Source organism: Triticum dicoccoides, chromosome 5A, assembly GCF_002162155.2.
Source record: "Triticum dicoccoides isolate Atlit2015 ecotype Zavitan chromosome 5A, WEW_v2.0, whole genome shotgun sequence".
Lineage (NCBI taxonomy): Eukaryota > Viridiplantae > Streptophyta > Magnoliopsida > Poales > Poaceae > Triticum > Triticum dicoccoides.
The window spans coordinates 243,294,932-243,311,230 of NC_041388.1; the positions used below are offsets into that span (position 1 = coordinate 243,294,932).

The 16,299-nt window shown below is 46.6% G+C and overlaps 1 protein-coding gene across 1 annotated transcript; it reads right to left on the reverse strand.

Moving 5' to 3' along the window:
* Window positions 1-11,458: 11,458 nt before the first annotated feature.
* On the reverse strand, window positions 11,459-15,585 carry LOC119297160 (meiotic recombination protein DMC1 homolog B-like). The gene is made up of 15 exons (XM_037575054.1): window positions 15,502-15,585; window positions 15,304-15,416; window positions 14,352-14,443; window positions 14,107-14,178; window positions 13,833-13,871; window positions 13,587-13,644; window positions 13,459-13,504; window positions 13,145-13,190; window positions 12,994-13,055; window positions 12,826-12,892; window positions 12,648-12,740; window positions 12,485-12,553; window positions 12,297-12,375; window positions 12,041-12,207; window positions 11,459-11,831 (listed from the first exon to the last, which is right to left on the reverse strand). The coding sequence occupies exons 2-15, from the start codon at window positions 15,401-15,403 to the stop codon at window positions 11,787-11,789; spliced, it is 1,035 nt and encodes a 344-aa protein (XP_037430951.1). The 5' UTR covers window positions 15,404-15,416; window positions 15,502-15,585; the 3' UTR covers window positions 11,459-11,786.
* Between the last annotated feature and the right edge of the window lie 714 nt (window positions 15,586-16,299).

The window sequence follows — 16,299 nt, forward strand, 5'->3', positions numbered from 1 at the left end:
AAACCTTAGGTCATCCACTTGAGGGAAATTTGCTACTGTCCTACAAACCTCTGCACTTGGAGGCCCAACAACGTCTACAATAAGAAGGTTGTGTAGTAGACATCACGCGCTGCCACAGGAGGGTAGGACAAAAGATGTCATGCAAGTTCTTTTCCATAAGCACTTATGACTATATTCGGAATACATGCCTACATTAGATTGATGAACTGGAGCTAGTTCTGTGTCACCCTAGGTTATGACTGTTACATGATCGATCGCATCCGGCATAATTCTCCATCACCGATCCATTGCCTACGAGCTTTCCATATATTGTTCTTTTCTTATTCACTTTTCCGTTGCTACTGTTACCATCACTATAAAAGCCAAAATATTACTTTTGCTACCGTTACCTTTTGCTATCGTTACCACTACTATCATATTACTTTGCTACTAAATACCTTGCTGCAGATATTAAGTTTCCAGGTGTGGTTGAATTGACAACTCAGCTGCTAATACTTAAGAATATTCTTTGGCTCCCCTTGTGTCGAATCAATAAATTTGGGTTGAATACTCTACCCACGAAAACTGTTGCGACCCCCTACAAGGTTATCAGCCGCTGCCTACCCCTTCTGCTCTGCGCGCCGCCCTCAGGGCGGTCGGCCTCCATGACTGCCGCCGGGGGCTGCGCCGCCTGTACCTAGGGTTCGTCTACCGCTCGTGTTGACCGGCTGCTCTAGAGAGTCTTTTTCCCGAGCCCTTGCTCCAGGTGTTTCTCTCTCTCTCTCTCTCTCTCTCTCTCTCTCTCTCGTCGGTCGCTTTGATCGATGTTTCCTTTTTGGCTTTTGATCTACGATCGGTTTGCGTCACCCGTTGCCGTGATCGACCCGCTGATACGTCTCCAACGTATCTATAATTTTTTATTGTTTCATGCTATTATATTATCAGTTTTGGATGTTTTATATGCATTATTATGCTATTTTATATTATTTTTGGGACTAACCTATGAACTTAGATCCCAGTGCGAGTTTATAATTTTTTCCTTGTTTTAGAGTTTCATAGAAAAGGAATACCAAACTGAGTCCAAATGGAATGAAACTTTCACGATGATTTTTGTTGGACCAGAAGACATCCAGAGGACTTGGAGTGCACATCAGGGAAGCCACGAGGCATCCACAAGGATGAAGGACGCTCCCCCACACTTGTGGGTCCCTCGTGACTCCACCGACCTATTTCTTCCGCCTATATATTCTCAAATATTCCAAAACCTACCAGGAGAGCAACGAAAACACTTTTCCACCGCCGCAACCTTCTGTACCCGTGAGACCCCATCTAGGGGCATTTTTCGGCGTCCTGCCGGAGGGGGATTCGATCATGGAGGGCTTCTACATCAAAACCATTGCCCCTCCGATGAAGTGTGAGTAGTTTACCTCAGACCTACGGGTCCATAGCTAGTAGCTAGATGGCTTCTTCTCTCTCTTTGATTCTCAATACCATGTTCTCCTCGATGTTCTTGAAGATCTATCCATGTAATACTCTTTCGCGGTGTGTTTGTCGAGATCCAATGAATTGTGGATTTATGGTCAACTTATCTATGAATATTATTTGAATCTCCTCTGAATTCTTATATGCATGATTTGATATCTTTGCAAGTCCCTTCGAACTATCGATTTGGTTTGGCCAACTAGATTGGTTTTTCTTGCAATGGAAGAAGTGCTTAGCTTTGGGTTCAATCTTGTGGTGCTCGATCCCAGTGACAGAAGGGGAACCAACACGTATTGTATTGTTGCCATCGAGGATAACAAGATGGGGTTTTCATCATATTGCTTGAGTTTATCCCGCTACATCATGTCATCTTACGTAAAGTGTTACTCTGTTCTTATGAACTTAATACTCTAGATGCAGGCAGGAGTCGATCGATGTGTGCGTTATCGGATTGATCACCCGCTCGCGCCGCGATCCGTCCCGCCCGCACCGTGCGATCGATCGGGCCGTCGATTGCGCGCGCCTCTGTAGGTCCCGTGAAAATTGTCCGGAGTACAACGCGCCCCTCCACCGATCGAGCATCGGGCTGTCGCTGCGTTGCCCTCGAGGCTCAATAATGCATCCATCAACGATTCCACCAATCTCTCTCTGTCCCTTCTAACAATTTCGTCGCAAAATTTGCACGCAGCTATAAAACTAGGCATTGTTTATTGTAAAGAAAACCTCCTCCACAAAAGAGGTAGGGTTTCTGCCTCCCGCCGGCACCGCCGCGGATCCGCTCCTCTCCAGTGGCCTTAGGGCCATGGAGGCGTGGTGGATCTCGGCAAGGGCCGGCAGGAGGGCTCCATTTTTAGCCGTTTCTTTTAATTTTGCTAGGGTTTGTGTCCTGCTCAGGAAGGCGAGACGGCGGCGGCTCCCTGAAGATGGAATAAAGATCTCTCTGCCTAGATCCCGTTCCGGCGGTGCGTCTAGCACCGTTGGTGGGTGTGTGGAGGTGTGTCTCCGGCAGATCTATCTTTGGTGGATTTGCTCGGATCTTGTCGTTGTTCATTTACGTTCGTGTGTCTTCGAGTTGGATCCTTCTGATCTACGTTATTCTTCATCTGCGGCGGTTGTTGTTCTGTTGCGTTGGTCCCGGATTTAAAAAAAAACAAGTTGTGCCCCGACTCCGGCGATGGAGGGGCGATGACGGCGGCGCGCCTTCGGCTCGCTTCAGTGCTTGTAGTCGTCGCTAGGTGGTCTAGAAAACTGGATGTAATTTTTATTATTTTTGATATTTATTGTACTTCCATGATTGAAAATAAATAGATCAAAAATTTTCTCGCAAAAAAAGACCCACGTAGGCACGGAGACTTTTTATCCTTCACCTTCCTCCCATGAAACCATAGAGCCATGGCATCTACCTACTCCTAGCGAAATTATGAGCCCTTCTCCGGAGGGGGCGGGGACCCTGTTGTTTCGGGCTGCTGATGATTTGGTAAAAAAAAATTAGTCTATGTTTTGGTGGTGACAGAAAATTGGCTGTAGTCTAGATTTCTTGGTTGAGAGCCTGCTAGCTGATTGTAATAGACATTTTCCGCTTTTGATACATTACTAAAATCCTAGTTTCGATGCAAAGAAATAAAATAGATTATAATACCTTTTTATATTTATTTATTTTTGATAATAGAAATATATTAATATTGCAAAGATATCAATTACACCCAACTTCTGCACCAACAAGAATGCACACAGTTAAGAACAAAATAAAAAAGAGAGAAAAATAAAAATAAAGAACCCGTCGCACTAATGAAACACTCGCAACATCAACAGTCTAACCACCATCAAATACAACACCCGAACCACAAAAGAGGTTCCTCAAAAGCGACGCCTCCAACAAGAAAACAATGCAGAAGCGTTGTCGTCGCCCGATCAAGAATCTTGAGTTTTCACCTTGGAGAAAGACTTGAATCCCAAATCAATGCCTCTAGCAAGGCAATTGCCAGGTACAACCAATGAAGGCCAGACCTTGGGCTCTCACCCCGAAAATCGTGGTTCGGTACTTGAGATGTACCACCAGAATGTTGTCCACCTGTGTTGCCGCCCCTTCCTGCAAAGGCCGTTGTTGCAAGTACTCCACACCCGACACACATAAAAATCTGTGTCGCAAGTCTTCAACACAACCAAAACTCCTCTCCACCATCATAAGCCTCCGATCATGGCTACCATGACTTTCTTCACTACTGTTGATGGCATGGAATTCTATTTAGACATGTCCCATGACACTAGCAAGACAGCGAAGCTTCGTGCATCGCACTCATGAAGCCTCTATGGCCAAAGATAAGTGCGCGCATGACCGTATCAATTCCAATCTAGATATCCAGTGGCCCCGTGCGCAATAGCGGAGATCTTCGAGGGAAAGTTCGGAACTCGTCGACAACAAGACCATGGAGGATGGCGTGAAGCAGATGGACGATTTGGCACTTTATGCAATCCGGGCCAACAGCCCCCATGCCACCAGCCGACTGCAGAGGAGAATACGAACCATACCTCCGCCAAACCCGCTGGATCCAGCGCAGAACAGGCCCGTGCCGCCACCACCCGGGGACAACTGCTTGTCTAGCCGATTGGCGAAGCCACCGCCTGCCAGCCCAGATCAGGCCAAGAACGGCCCCGCTGCTGCCTCCGCTCGCCATGGCAGCAGCGCCTTGGATGGCGCCGCCGTGGACATTGCCGCATCCAATCCGCCCTCCCCTAGCGCCGCCACCATCGCGCCTTCTCCGCGATCCACCAACCGCACACGCCCGTCGCCATGCATCTCCGCCCTAATGCACCGCCGTTGCATGCCTTCTTAGCCCACCGCCTTCGGCGGGACGGGCACCATCACCATTAATTTCCATCATTAATTCTTTAGACGTGGGAGTGTACAAAGCAGAACCCTAGAGAACTAGTTTAATTAGCAAACTCCTTGATTGTGGTCCATTCTATATCAGCTTTTGATTTTTGCTAATACCACAAAAATGTTCGGTAAACCGAACATCACTACATGACGGAAATGAGAAGCTTCAAGGAACTTACATACATTCTGAACTTTTTTTGTGCGTGAAAAATCATATTACTTAACTCCTAGTGTTCATACAATCAGCAAGAGCTAGCTCTATAGCATCATCTTCTATTCTAGCAAATCTAGCTAAGCTATAACTAACTTTATTTTGAGTACGGTTAACATGAGTACTACAAAAATAACGAAGACCCATAAGGTACTTGATCTTCCTAACTATCAGTGAATAAACCGATCTGTCCAAATCCCTCGACTGGATCAATTTGGCTACAATGATAGAGTCCATCTCCACAATGATAGGTAGGTCACTTCTTTGGATTTTTTTGGATAAAAAAGGCAGGCCGCAGTCTACCTTATATATTCCAAAACCAGACCAAGGTCTGAGAATTGTCAGGGTACAAAGGATGCTAGCTAGCTAGCTGCATCAGAAAGAGAAAGAAGGGGAGAAAGGGTACAGCAGGGCGTTGCTAACTTAAGAAGCGGCTGAAAGAAAATCCGCTTTACACCGGAGGAAATTTCGCAAAGAACTATCGTTCGATCTGGCGCACCAAAGAAGCAGCATCTCTACTATAGCAGCCCCCATAGCATCAGGCAGTATGGCTTCGCTGTCAAAAACCCTGGCGTTGCGCACCTTCCATAGTTGAGCAGCACATGCAACAATCAGAATTGTCCACTGGCCAGAAGCTTCTCTCATCTTGAACACAAAATCCTTCAAGGAAAGCGATGAAATGGCTTGGTGGAGTAGCCCGAGTTTCTGCCATAAGTAATGAGCAGGTACACAATGCAGCACGATATGATCAATGGTTTCTTCCGCCGGGCATAAGTCACAGAAGGGGTGTTCAATATTGTTCCATTGCTTACGGAGCATGGTCGTTCTGACATTCAAACGCCCTCGGTGAGCTAGCCAGAGAAAAACCCTCCATCTATTGGGGATCACCTTATGCCATACTATGTCTGTAGGTGCCCAGCTGATCCCCCTGAAGGTAAGCAAAGCATAGTAATCTCTGGCCACTTCAGGTTTGCCGGAGAAGATGTGGACTCGGGAGTCAGAGGAGTTTGCAGAAGGTGTGCGGACAGAGGCAAGAAGCTCTCTCAAAGCTTTAAGCTCCAGAGTAGCAGTCCTAGAAATGTTGGGATGAAGCTGCAACGTCCAGCGATCAGGGTATTGCGAGGCCACCGAACATTGCTTGTCCTTGGCAAACGAGAACAGGGTGGGGAAGAGTTGATTGAGGCGGCCAGCAGAGCACCATTTGTCTTGCCAGAAAGCTGTTAACTTTCCATCTCCGATATGGCAAAAGGATGTTTGTTGCACCATCGGGATATATGCTGCTAGGGCTCTCGAGATAGGCGTGTCGGTGGTTTTTAGTTTGTTGGGCAACCTCTTGCGGAGATACCTATGCTGGAACCACTGATAGCATGGGATGATGAACCTTGCAGAATACGGTTGGTGAACTTGCAGAGCATTGCATCGTTATGAGCCTCCAGATCTCTGATCCCGAGGCCACCACTTTGCTTGGGAGAGACAACCTGGTCCCAAGCAACCAAGCAGTCAGCACGCTGTCTGTCCGCTTTTTTCTGCCATAGAAAATTCCTCCTTAGCTTGCCAACTTTGCCTAGGCTGCCCTTGTTCCATTTTACACAAGCCATGTAGTAGTTCGGAATGGAAGAAAGGACAACATCAATCAGAGTGAGGCGCCCTCCCCAGGAGAGATATGTTGCCAGCCAGCCTGCCAAGCGTCTGTCAATCTTCTGAATTACCGGCATCAGAACCGAGTTGGAGATTTTCTGCATCGAGAGAGGCAAGCCAAGATAATTGCATGATAACGAGCTGATCGGGCATCCCAAGATACTTGTTGCTTCTGCTGCATCATCCGCATTCATGTGAATAGGCACGAAGGTGCTCTTGTGTGTCAGGACCCCGACTCGATGTCACATCGATCTAGCTCGTAACACCTCATATCACTTTGCGGCCTCACGCACGGTATACCCACGGGTGTCGCCTTACCTTTGCCTGGGACCGTTTGCGCCTTTTGGCTCACGTATATGATAGTGTCGCTAGCATCCATATGATAAGGAGCCCGGGCTGACATGACTAGTCGTAAACCCAAAGTGGCACAGACTTACAGGGACAGGCATCCATGACCCAGCTTCGAACGTGTCGGTCATCAGCAAGTGGGTCCGGGCTGTAGCACTGGGCTAGCAGGACTCCGGTAAACCGGGCTGTAGCGGGCTAACAGGACTCCGGTACTCAATGCGTGACATTTCCCCGAAGGGACAGACACCGGAACGAAGAAGGACACATGCCGGCCAGCCTAAGTGTTCCAGGGCAGTAGCAAGCTACCATGGCTCAGCGGTAACACTAGGAGACATTTCCCGGTAAGAGAGGCTACTAAAGATAAACAACTAGATAGTCAGATCCCACACATACCAAGCATTTCAATCATACACACAATATGCCCGATATGTGCAAATACAACAAGGCATCACAACATGACTCTATGACACAAGCACTTTATTTAAGGCTCAGAGAGCCATACATAATATACACAAAGGTACGGGTCACACGATCCAGCATTCAAGTCATACAGTCATACAAACCAGCAGCGGAAGTAACTTGTCTGAGTACAGACAACTAGAAAGATAAAAGAGACTTGGAAAGCCTAGCTATACTACGTGGTCCTTCACAAGCTCAGGATCACCACCTGGGCCTTAGCCTACTCATTGATGTCAACGTCTACGAAGAACCCATCAGAAGGGGTTGCAGCGTCTTCTGTAAAAATGTAAATTATAGCAACATGAGTACAAAGGTACTCAGCAAGACTTACATCAGATCCTACATACATGCATATTATCAAGAAGGGTTGGTGGAGTTGTTGCAGCAAGCCAGCTTTGACTCTTGGCTAGGCTAACCTACGAGACTCTAATTGAAACGGTTTTGCGTACACGAGTCCACTACTCACCACTTCAATACACTACCGAGGATCCACCTCCGTCTTCCTACGGAAGAGCCATCCTCGGCACTCACACTTATCTTGAGGCTTTTAGCAGTTTCCATTTACTTGTCTATGAACTGTATAGGCAACCAAGTAGTCCTTTACCGCGGACGCGGCTATTCGAATAGATCATGATAACCCTGCAGGGGTGTACTTCTTCATACATGTTTCCACCACTTAGCGTCTGCACACGACATGTGCTCGGCAGACTTCAAGCGAAAGCCGACGTGGGTGTAGACCACGACCTACCTAAACACTTAAGCCTCTAGTCCAGGTTTATCGCCTATCCAGGTTCCATCCGCAGGGAGTCCGGCCGAGGTTTCCCATACGGCCCCGAACGATGTGAACAGGGTTCCCGAGATACCTAACGGGTATTCGGTACACCGTGCCACGTACCTACCGCATCACAGCCCACCCCTACGGTCAGCGCTGTCCACGGCCTCCAGTAGGCTACAAACACCAGAAACTACTTGCAACTCCTGGACAGAGAGCTAGGGTGAATAAGAAGTCGAGCGGGGTCATATTTCAGGGCCCAATGCATGATAGTAGCTGTATCTTAAGTCACACATACAGATCTCAGTGCTTAAGGTCGGCTTCAATGAAACAACCCACCATGTACTCCTACATGGCCTCTCATCGATACCTTTACCAAATCGTGTTCACCACACCACTCTCATTACCGACATAATCATTTCACTCTAGCCCATCACCCAGATGAACCAGACCTGACACGACTCTAAGCATAGTAGGCATAGCAAGGTAGGAACAACACATCCATATGGCTCAATCAACTCCTACACATGCTAGTGGGTTTCATCTAGTTACTGTGGCAATGACAGGTCATGCAGAGGAAGTGGGTTCAACTACCGTAGCACACAGCAGTTTGAAACGCGTTGTCTTAATGCAGTAAAAGAGAGCAGGAGCGAGAACATGGGATTGTATCGATATGATCAATGGTTGGTTGCTTGCCTGATGGTTCGATGCACTGATACGGTTCTTCGTTAGGGTAATCACGATACTCCTCGGAGGCAGATCCTGCCGCAAAGAACACCGATACACAACCGTCACCAAACAATGTGCAACAATATGATGCACGCATGAAACATAGCAATATGAGTGTGTTGGGCTAATGCAACTAAGACCAGAAGGGTTTGAACCAATTTGAATCAAAGATTCAAATTTCAAACTCAAATATGGCCTTTTAAAGTGCTTTTCCTTGTTCTGCATTAAACATCAGGTTAACTTGTTTAATCATGCATGAAAATAGTACAGATGGATAGATTGGATTTTTCTGATCATTTTTCATATATAATTTGTCTGATTTGGAGTTACAGAATAAAAGTTATGAATTATTGAAGTTTTAATTTATATTCTGGAATTTCCTATATTAGAATAATTCCAGAAAATCAATTATTGCGTCAGCCTGACGTCAGTGCGACGTCAGCAGGTCAACGGAACACGTCCGGGTCAAACCTGACAGTGGGTCCCGCATGTCAGGGTGATTAAATTAATTAAAGTTTAATTAAAACTAAACCTGTTTAATTAACAGGGTTGGGCCCCACCTGTCATTGACTCAGGGGAGTCAACCAGGGCCCACCCGTGGTCAAACGCGGGTCGGCTGCACCGGCGTTTAGCCGCCGGCGAGCCCGACGCGGCGGCGGAAGTGGTTTTGGCCGTTTCGGCCACCAAATGGGTCGCGGAGACCACCGGAGTGGAGCTGGGGACGAGCCGCAGCTCTTGGTGGAGTCCGTTGGGGTCGGGGTGGCCGGAGTTGGCGCCGGCGACGACTTTGGCGGCCACCGGGGTTCGGCCGACAACGAACTTGACGCTAGAGGGGTCGGTGAGGCTCGGGGAGTGGCTAGCTAGGTGCTAAGTGACACGGTGAGTATGATGGACACCAGTTTGTGGCCGGAGGGTGACCGGGAGCACGTCGGCGACGAGCTCCACGGCGGTGGGTGCGGTTGAGCTCCGGGAGGTTGCTACACGGCTCGGGAGCCAGAACGGAAGGGAGGGGAAGATGGCTAAGCTCACAGTGAGTGCGACGAAGCCCTTGGCGTGGCCGGAGATGGACCGGAGCGACGACGACGTTGAAGGGGATCTCCGGCGAGGGCGGTTCGGGCGAGGTCGTTGCGGTGGACTCGGGCGTTGCGAGCGCTCGGGGCTCGGCTTGCTCGATGGAGTGGACAGCGGCGGAGCTCCTGGACACGGTGAGAGGACGCACGGGCGGCGGGGAGCACGGCTACGACGAAGGCACGGCGATGGTGGCGTCGGCCATGGCGGGGGAGCGCGAGGGGGAGGAGCTGGAGAGGAGAGGGGGTGTCTGGGGGGTTCGGGGGAGCGAGGGAGGCCGGTCCACGACGTCACCGGGCGCGGGGAGCGGCGAGGCGGCGAGCAGGTGCGTGGCGCGCGCTGCGGTCGCCGTCGGGCACCTGCCTGCCTGCCTGGCCGGCAAGCAGCTCGCTGGAGCGGCGCTGGGCTGGGCCGGCAGGTGGGCCGGGAGCAGGCGCCAGGTAAGTTTTTTTCCATTTCTTTCTGTTTTCTGTTTTTTTTAATACTTCTGCAACTTTGTTGAATTAAATAAAATACTTAGGCTACTCCTAAAATCACCAAACTACTCCTGGTCCATAGTTGGATTATTTCCAACATGAAACATTTTAGTTTGGAGATATTTGAGCATTTAAATATTTTATATAATTTTAAATGCTCAAATTCAAATATTTATGATTTAATTCAAAAACCCTAAGCTGGCCTAGAAAAATGTGCACCACTTTTGGCAGAGGTTCTGAACCAAGACAAAAATGATGGACATTTTAGAAGGGCATTTCAGGTTTATTGAAAAAGTTTTTAGTAAACCCTAATTGGATTCAGAGGGGACTGGGGGTTCTGTCATCCCCATTTCAGGTTTCTGATGAAAAAGAAACATGATGCAACACTCTAATGCATGGCTAACTAGGATGTGACATTGTGATAGTTAATCTGCAACCCAAAAAATTCTAAGAATGCCTGCAAGATGTCTTTGATACGTGCAGCTTGTGAAACCGTGCCCTTCAGAAGAATGAGCGCGTCGTCCGCGTATTGTAGTAGTTCTTTGGACTTCAAATGACGACCTTCCATGCACGCACACAATTCAGCTTCCAAAGCTTCACAACAAGAGAAAAGTTCTCTACAAGATGAGAATGTAATGCTTCCTTTGTCATCCATAGGACCAATGCACCATACCGCCCCCTACTTTACGATCCTCGGTATAAGATCCATCAACGTTCAGCTTGACCAAACCAACATTAGGCGGACTCCACGTTCTGCATTGTTGCTGCAAATCTCTGCATCTTGTTTTTTTGAGATGCACATCTGATCTCATCTGGTACTATTATACGTCGATATTTTCATGGCGACTAGATTATTGGACGCCAAGCAAGCTGACAATTAAACATTTATCCATGAAAACATCCACCTTTGTGCATTGCAACTAATGTGATATAGATATCTCTATCTTTGTAGGGAACGCAATCAACCGTTAGTTGCGGAGGCAGGGTTGAGCGGACTAAATGAGATGTCTCCGAACCCCAAACACACTTTTTTATTTTTCACTCATATTTCTTTCTCCCTTGCTGGCAGACATGTAGGACTCATCCCCTGCCAAATGGAGAGCAAACCAGAAAAAAAAACAAAGAGTAAAATAAACCAGCCGACGTGGCATGCACATCAGCACTAAAGCAGAAAAAATAATATTAAATGGGGTAATTTGTGGCACAAGTTCGCTTAAAATTGATAAAAACATGGAAAAACTGCAAAATGTTGTAATTGCTGCCACGAACATGAAACTAGAGGATAAAAAATGGAATTCACTTCAATAGTTATTTAGAGCTCGATCCATGCAAGATAATAGAGTCCACCTTTACTCATACAGAAAGAGAATGGAAGATCACTTTGTGTATATAAGTAACAAAAGCATATGACTATTTCATTCTTCAAAGAATAAGACAGACTATTTCATTTTCATATCCTTCAGTTTGGTGTCTTCCTGAAGCAAAGAACATGTTAACCTTACATCTCCACTACATCAGGCTAAGGTCTTATGATGAGTCACGCGAGATAACTTTTGTCCTCATCACAAATCCTTAAGGCATTACTACTACAAGCTTACAGAACACCCAATAGGAGGTATAAACAGCATAGAGGTTGCCCAATTTCTTCTCTGCAGTGGCAAGAACAGAGTAACGGTGCAGTAGCCTTTGTCGATTTGCTAGCAGAACTATCAACAGCTTAAGACAGGAAGCGCCCTGGATGAACAATCAGTCTTTCACATCCATCAATCCGCCTGTTGTAATCTGGAAAACGTGTTGGTGGTCAAGGGAAACAATTTCTCGACATCTGATCATTGCTAATTTGTGCTACGTGAAGCTTCAGTAAAGGAGGTTAACAACTAAGAACTAAATCATAAAGCTGTGCAAGTCTGAGCAAAACAATCCTATCAAGAGTTCAGCAACCAAACAAATTAAAGCAATGAATAGCACAAGCAGTAAACAAGTAGTAAGCAAAAGGATATAGCTTCTCCCTCGGGAAGGTTAGGGGCGTCAAAGATCTTGCAGACACGCTGCTCGCCTTTGCTTTTCCTCAGCATCAACCGGATGGTGGTTGCATGCGCCAGCACGTGGCCTCCTGCCGGCTTTTTGGGGTCAGTGATGAACATACCACCACCTGGGTCCGCAATCACTGGAACAAGGAAAGAACTTATATGATTTGAGATCCACGAATATAAGGAGCTCTTTCTTGGAACAGACAGGATAGATTGGAAAGCACACCTTGGTTGGTGATGTACACTGCAACATTGAACTCCTCAGCAATCTTTGTAAGGCGGGACAGCATTTGTGCCAGTTTTTGCTGCAGTTCCAGAGCACATCACTTAGAGCAAGTGTATAAAATGCAAGCATTCGACTACATCATGAGTTGCTTGATTTTTTCACATAGTTAGCTAGTTACAGTAGAATACCTGACGCTCTGCAAGTTCACCCCTACCACTGAAATCAACACGGAATAGCGCAATCACAGAATCCACGATCTATCATTTCCAAGCCAAACAAAGATCACATGAGCACAGTTGAGATCTATCAACTTGTAAGTTTGATAGTACATGTCAGCAAAGTCATGCGTACCAGAAGCCTGAAAGGCTCTTCGGCCATCTTGGCAGCAAGGCCCAGGAGTAAGTTGTACTGGTGCTCATAGGTGTATGCGCGAGCGTATATGATCTAAAACAGAAAGATCACGAATTAAACAAAGATCTTGATCTATTCTTCCTTAAATGGGTTAAGAGAGATGTAAAAGGAGCCATACATTGTCAAGAACAGCATTGGCATCCATCCCAAATCTCTCAGCAATTGGCACAATGCGTTCAGGCCGGCTGATAACTCCGTTAAGGGAATAGTTTCGATAAGCACAGGAATGTAAATGAATTCATTGAACAAATCGACTATAGGTATTACTAAGGAATTCAAAGGATACAATGTTCCCTCACTGTCAATGTAGGCAACCTTCCCGTTCCCACCATGCATGTGGAGTGGAAGCTGTTATACATTTGATTAAACAAGCAGAGTTATTCATGGATTCTGATGTAGTGAGGTTTCACCGAGAATATACAAGGCAGGAAATGGACCTGAGTGGAGACACAAAGAGTATGAGCCAACTGGGTCTTCCCTGACCTGCAAGACAAAGTAAATAATATGGATTTTAGCGCTAGAAAGTTGGAACTGAATATGCACCATCATCAATACCTCTGGAAGACTAGACAGCAGAAAAGGAGGTGAAAGCAGCTTATCAGAGTTTTACCAACTAAAAAATTACTAGGACTAAAAATTGCTACATCTACTGCGAAATATGGCACAAATCATACATAACAGAGATAAAACTAATAGGCGCTCCCTGCAAAAAAAAATCCAGAAGAAAATGGTAACTGGAACATTTACTGACCGGAACTCTCCAAATGCCTCTGTGATACAGAGTGTTTCAATCCCTCCTTCAAATTATGGAAATATGTGAATGGGTTAGAGCATAACATCAGAAATAATCAGAACAGAATCAAGGGCGACATATGTTACCTCCAAGCAGCTCATCAAGCGCTTGGCTCCCAGTGGTAATCCGGACAACAGACTTTCGCTTCAATATACGAAAAAGTAAATCAAACAACTGGGCAGTACACAGGTGGAGTAATGAAAGCACTCAAGCAGATTCCAAAAACAAACTATTACAGTAAGTTTAGCATAGTAGCGGTGTAGCACTACTGCAAAAACAGCACTAAACTGTATGGTCGTCCTTCATCAGTAGCTTAGCTCCCTAAACCTTACCTTAATAAGGAGATCACTTCCTGTCATGAAACCCTGACTCTGAAAATCAAATAGAATACAAATTTCAGAAGACTCGATCGCATAGCACAGATGGCACAGAAGTTGTAAACCAGAATCAATGCAAAGAGAATAATATGGCACAGAAGTTGTAAACCAGAATCAATGCAAAGAGAATAATATGGCACAGAAGTTGTAAACCAGAATCAATGCAAAGAGAATAATATGGCACAGAAGTTGTAAACCAGAATCAATGCAAAGATGATAACAATCATACCAGAAGTTTTTCAGCAGCCTCGCAGATCTTATCAACCTTTGCTTCAGACAAGCCCTTAATCCCTGTAAGGCTCTGCAAGATGAATCCATACATTGGTACTGAAACAACATCAATCATGTGTTGAAACTTGAATACATAAAGCAACTAATAACAGTCATGTGTCGTGCACCAGAAATCAGCTTCAGTATGCAACCACAAATTTTAGGGAGAATGCGTGCAGATTTATGCTCTGACGGGATTGGGACCTTCTTGGTGTGCATCATCAGCCCATTGCAAGTGTAGATCCCCGCATCCTGCAGCTTCTTCACGTCTCCTGAGTTTATTCCCTGCGAGATCACTGTTTGGACGAGTGATCAGTTACAGCGTTAAAAGGAAGGTTACGGCTTAGGATTCAAATTCATGGCAATGAACAAAGTGCACGACGAACCAATTGGATCACGCAAACAAAACACAAGCGCGGATCACATCTAGACAAATGTTTAAAGTAAACTTGCTAAACTCGCGGAAGCTACCCGTAATTATGGAACAGAACAGGTGAACATTCAGAAAAAAAAAAGTGGAACAGATGAGGAAGACAGGCTTAAACCCTACGCCACGAAGTGGACGAAAACGCGTCCGTAATTGGTCCAAGTTTCCACAGAAAACCCACGCGATTGAACTGTATCTAGTGCCGAATTCGAAAGGATTCTACAGACAGTGATCGCTACGGCGGATTAAACGCATGGCAGCTCAAAATTGGGGCTAAGTTCAGACTAATCCGTGGAGAAAAAACGGCACCACACAGCGATTAGCACAAACTAACCGGTAAAGAGAAATCAAGTGGGGGGAATCAGCAAAGCTGCACGAAATTAGCCTACCAAGGGCGCTAGTTAATCCCCAGACTGCACGAAATAGGGGAGAAAATCAAAACAAACGCAACACGAGCACACGCGACCACGCGCTGCACGCACCAAAAACCAACCAAATGTGGAGGCTAAGCGAAATCCGCACCAAACCCATCTCCAAACAGCACGAAATTGCGACCGAAACGCGCGAACTTAGAGGCGGAAGCACCCGGAACGCAACGGTGAGCAGGCCTAACCCCCACATGCCGACACACGCGCGACGCAGGCACACGAACAAGCAAGTAAATGCAGCACCGGAGACGGGGCAGCGGGCGGGTTTCGAGAGGAGAGGGGTAGGAGGCGGCGAACGTACACTTGTCGATGGACTCGAAGCACTCCTCCTCCTCCTCGACCCGGTCGGCCTCCATGAGCTGGAGCTGCCCGCCCTCGTCGTACTGCTTGGACGGCGCCATCCCGCGTGCGCGCCTGCGTCACAGGAGAAGGTGTAAGGAGCGAGCACTGGGACGCACGAGCGAAGACGGCGAGTGGAAGCGGTGGAGGAGGACGAGACCTGTACGAGCCGGAGGATCGCGTGCTGCTGGAGGAGAAGGAAGTGGGGCGGAGGCTGGGGGAGAGGGGAGGTTTGGGAAGCGCAGGTGCGGGTGGAATGTGGATCACTGCGGCTGCGACGAGGTGGGGGTATTTGAAGGCCTCGCGCGAGGAACTTGAGAGCCCAACACTTGTTGCTGCTGCCAGCTAAGCCTTCCACGGCCCATTCGAAATTCAAAATTTTGAACAGGACGCCGACGTGCCAATCAAGCAATCTAGTAACAACAGCTTTGATTCTTAACCCGTTTGATATACCAACTCTTTTGTAAAAGGTGTTCTTGTTAGGGTGATCACCTTGCAATAAAAAAGTACTTTGATGTTAAAATAAAAGTGTATCCTCTCGTTAGGTTTACTAGCAAACATGCATGTGTGTTGCAGTGGGAGAAAAACACACGCTCCTAAACCCAATATGCAAGGTGATGGGAATGTACATGAAGAAAAATTGTGATTTTAGCCAACCAATCTTTGCAAACGGCTAACAAACTTATGCATTGTACAATTTGCGGGTTAGGTTAAAGACAATCACCTACTAAAAAAAGAGTTACAGACAATCATCTCTAACAGAAATGAAAAAAATAAACTCAAGATAAGAATAAAAAGACATACAAAAGATAACAAAATTGGAATTAATGAAACATAATTTCTTCTGCCAATGCAAGGTATTATTTCTCGCCTTCATTTCATTATCAGAAGAATGAATATTTCAGATTTAATACATCTTTCAATAGGAATAATGCGTACTATAATCAAGCATGTGCTA

What these genes read in the sequence shown, in the direction of transcription:
- LOC119297160 (XM_037575054.1), bottom strand. Translation starts at nt 15,403, where the DNA reads ATGGCGCCGTCCAAGCAGTACGACGAGGGCGGGCAGCTCCAGCTCATG. An exon ending in CTTCGAGTCCATCGACAAGT is followed by an intron (nt 14,444 to 15,303) that starts GTACGTTCGCCG and finishes TCGTCCAAACAG; the next exon opens with TGATCTCGCAGGGAATAAAC. An exon ending in TGATGATGCACACCAAGAAG is followed by an intron (nt 14,179 to 14,351) that starts GTCCCAATCCCG and finishes TTCATCTTGCAG; the next exon opens with AGCCTTACAGGGATTAAGGG.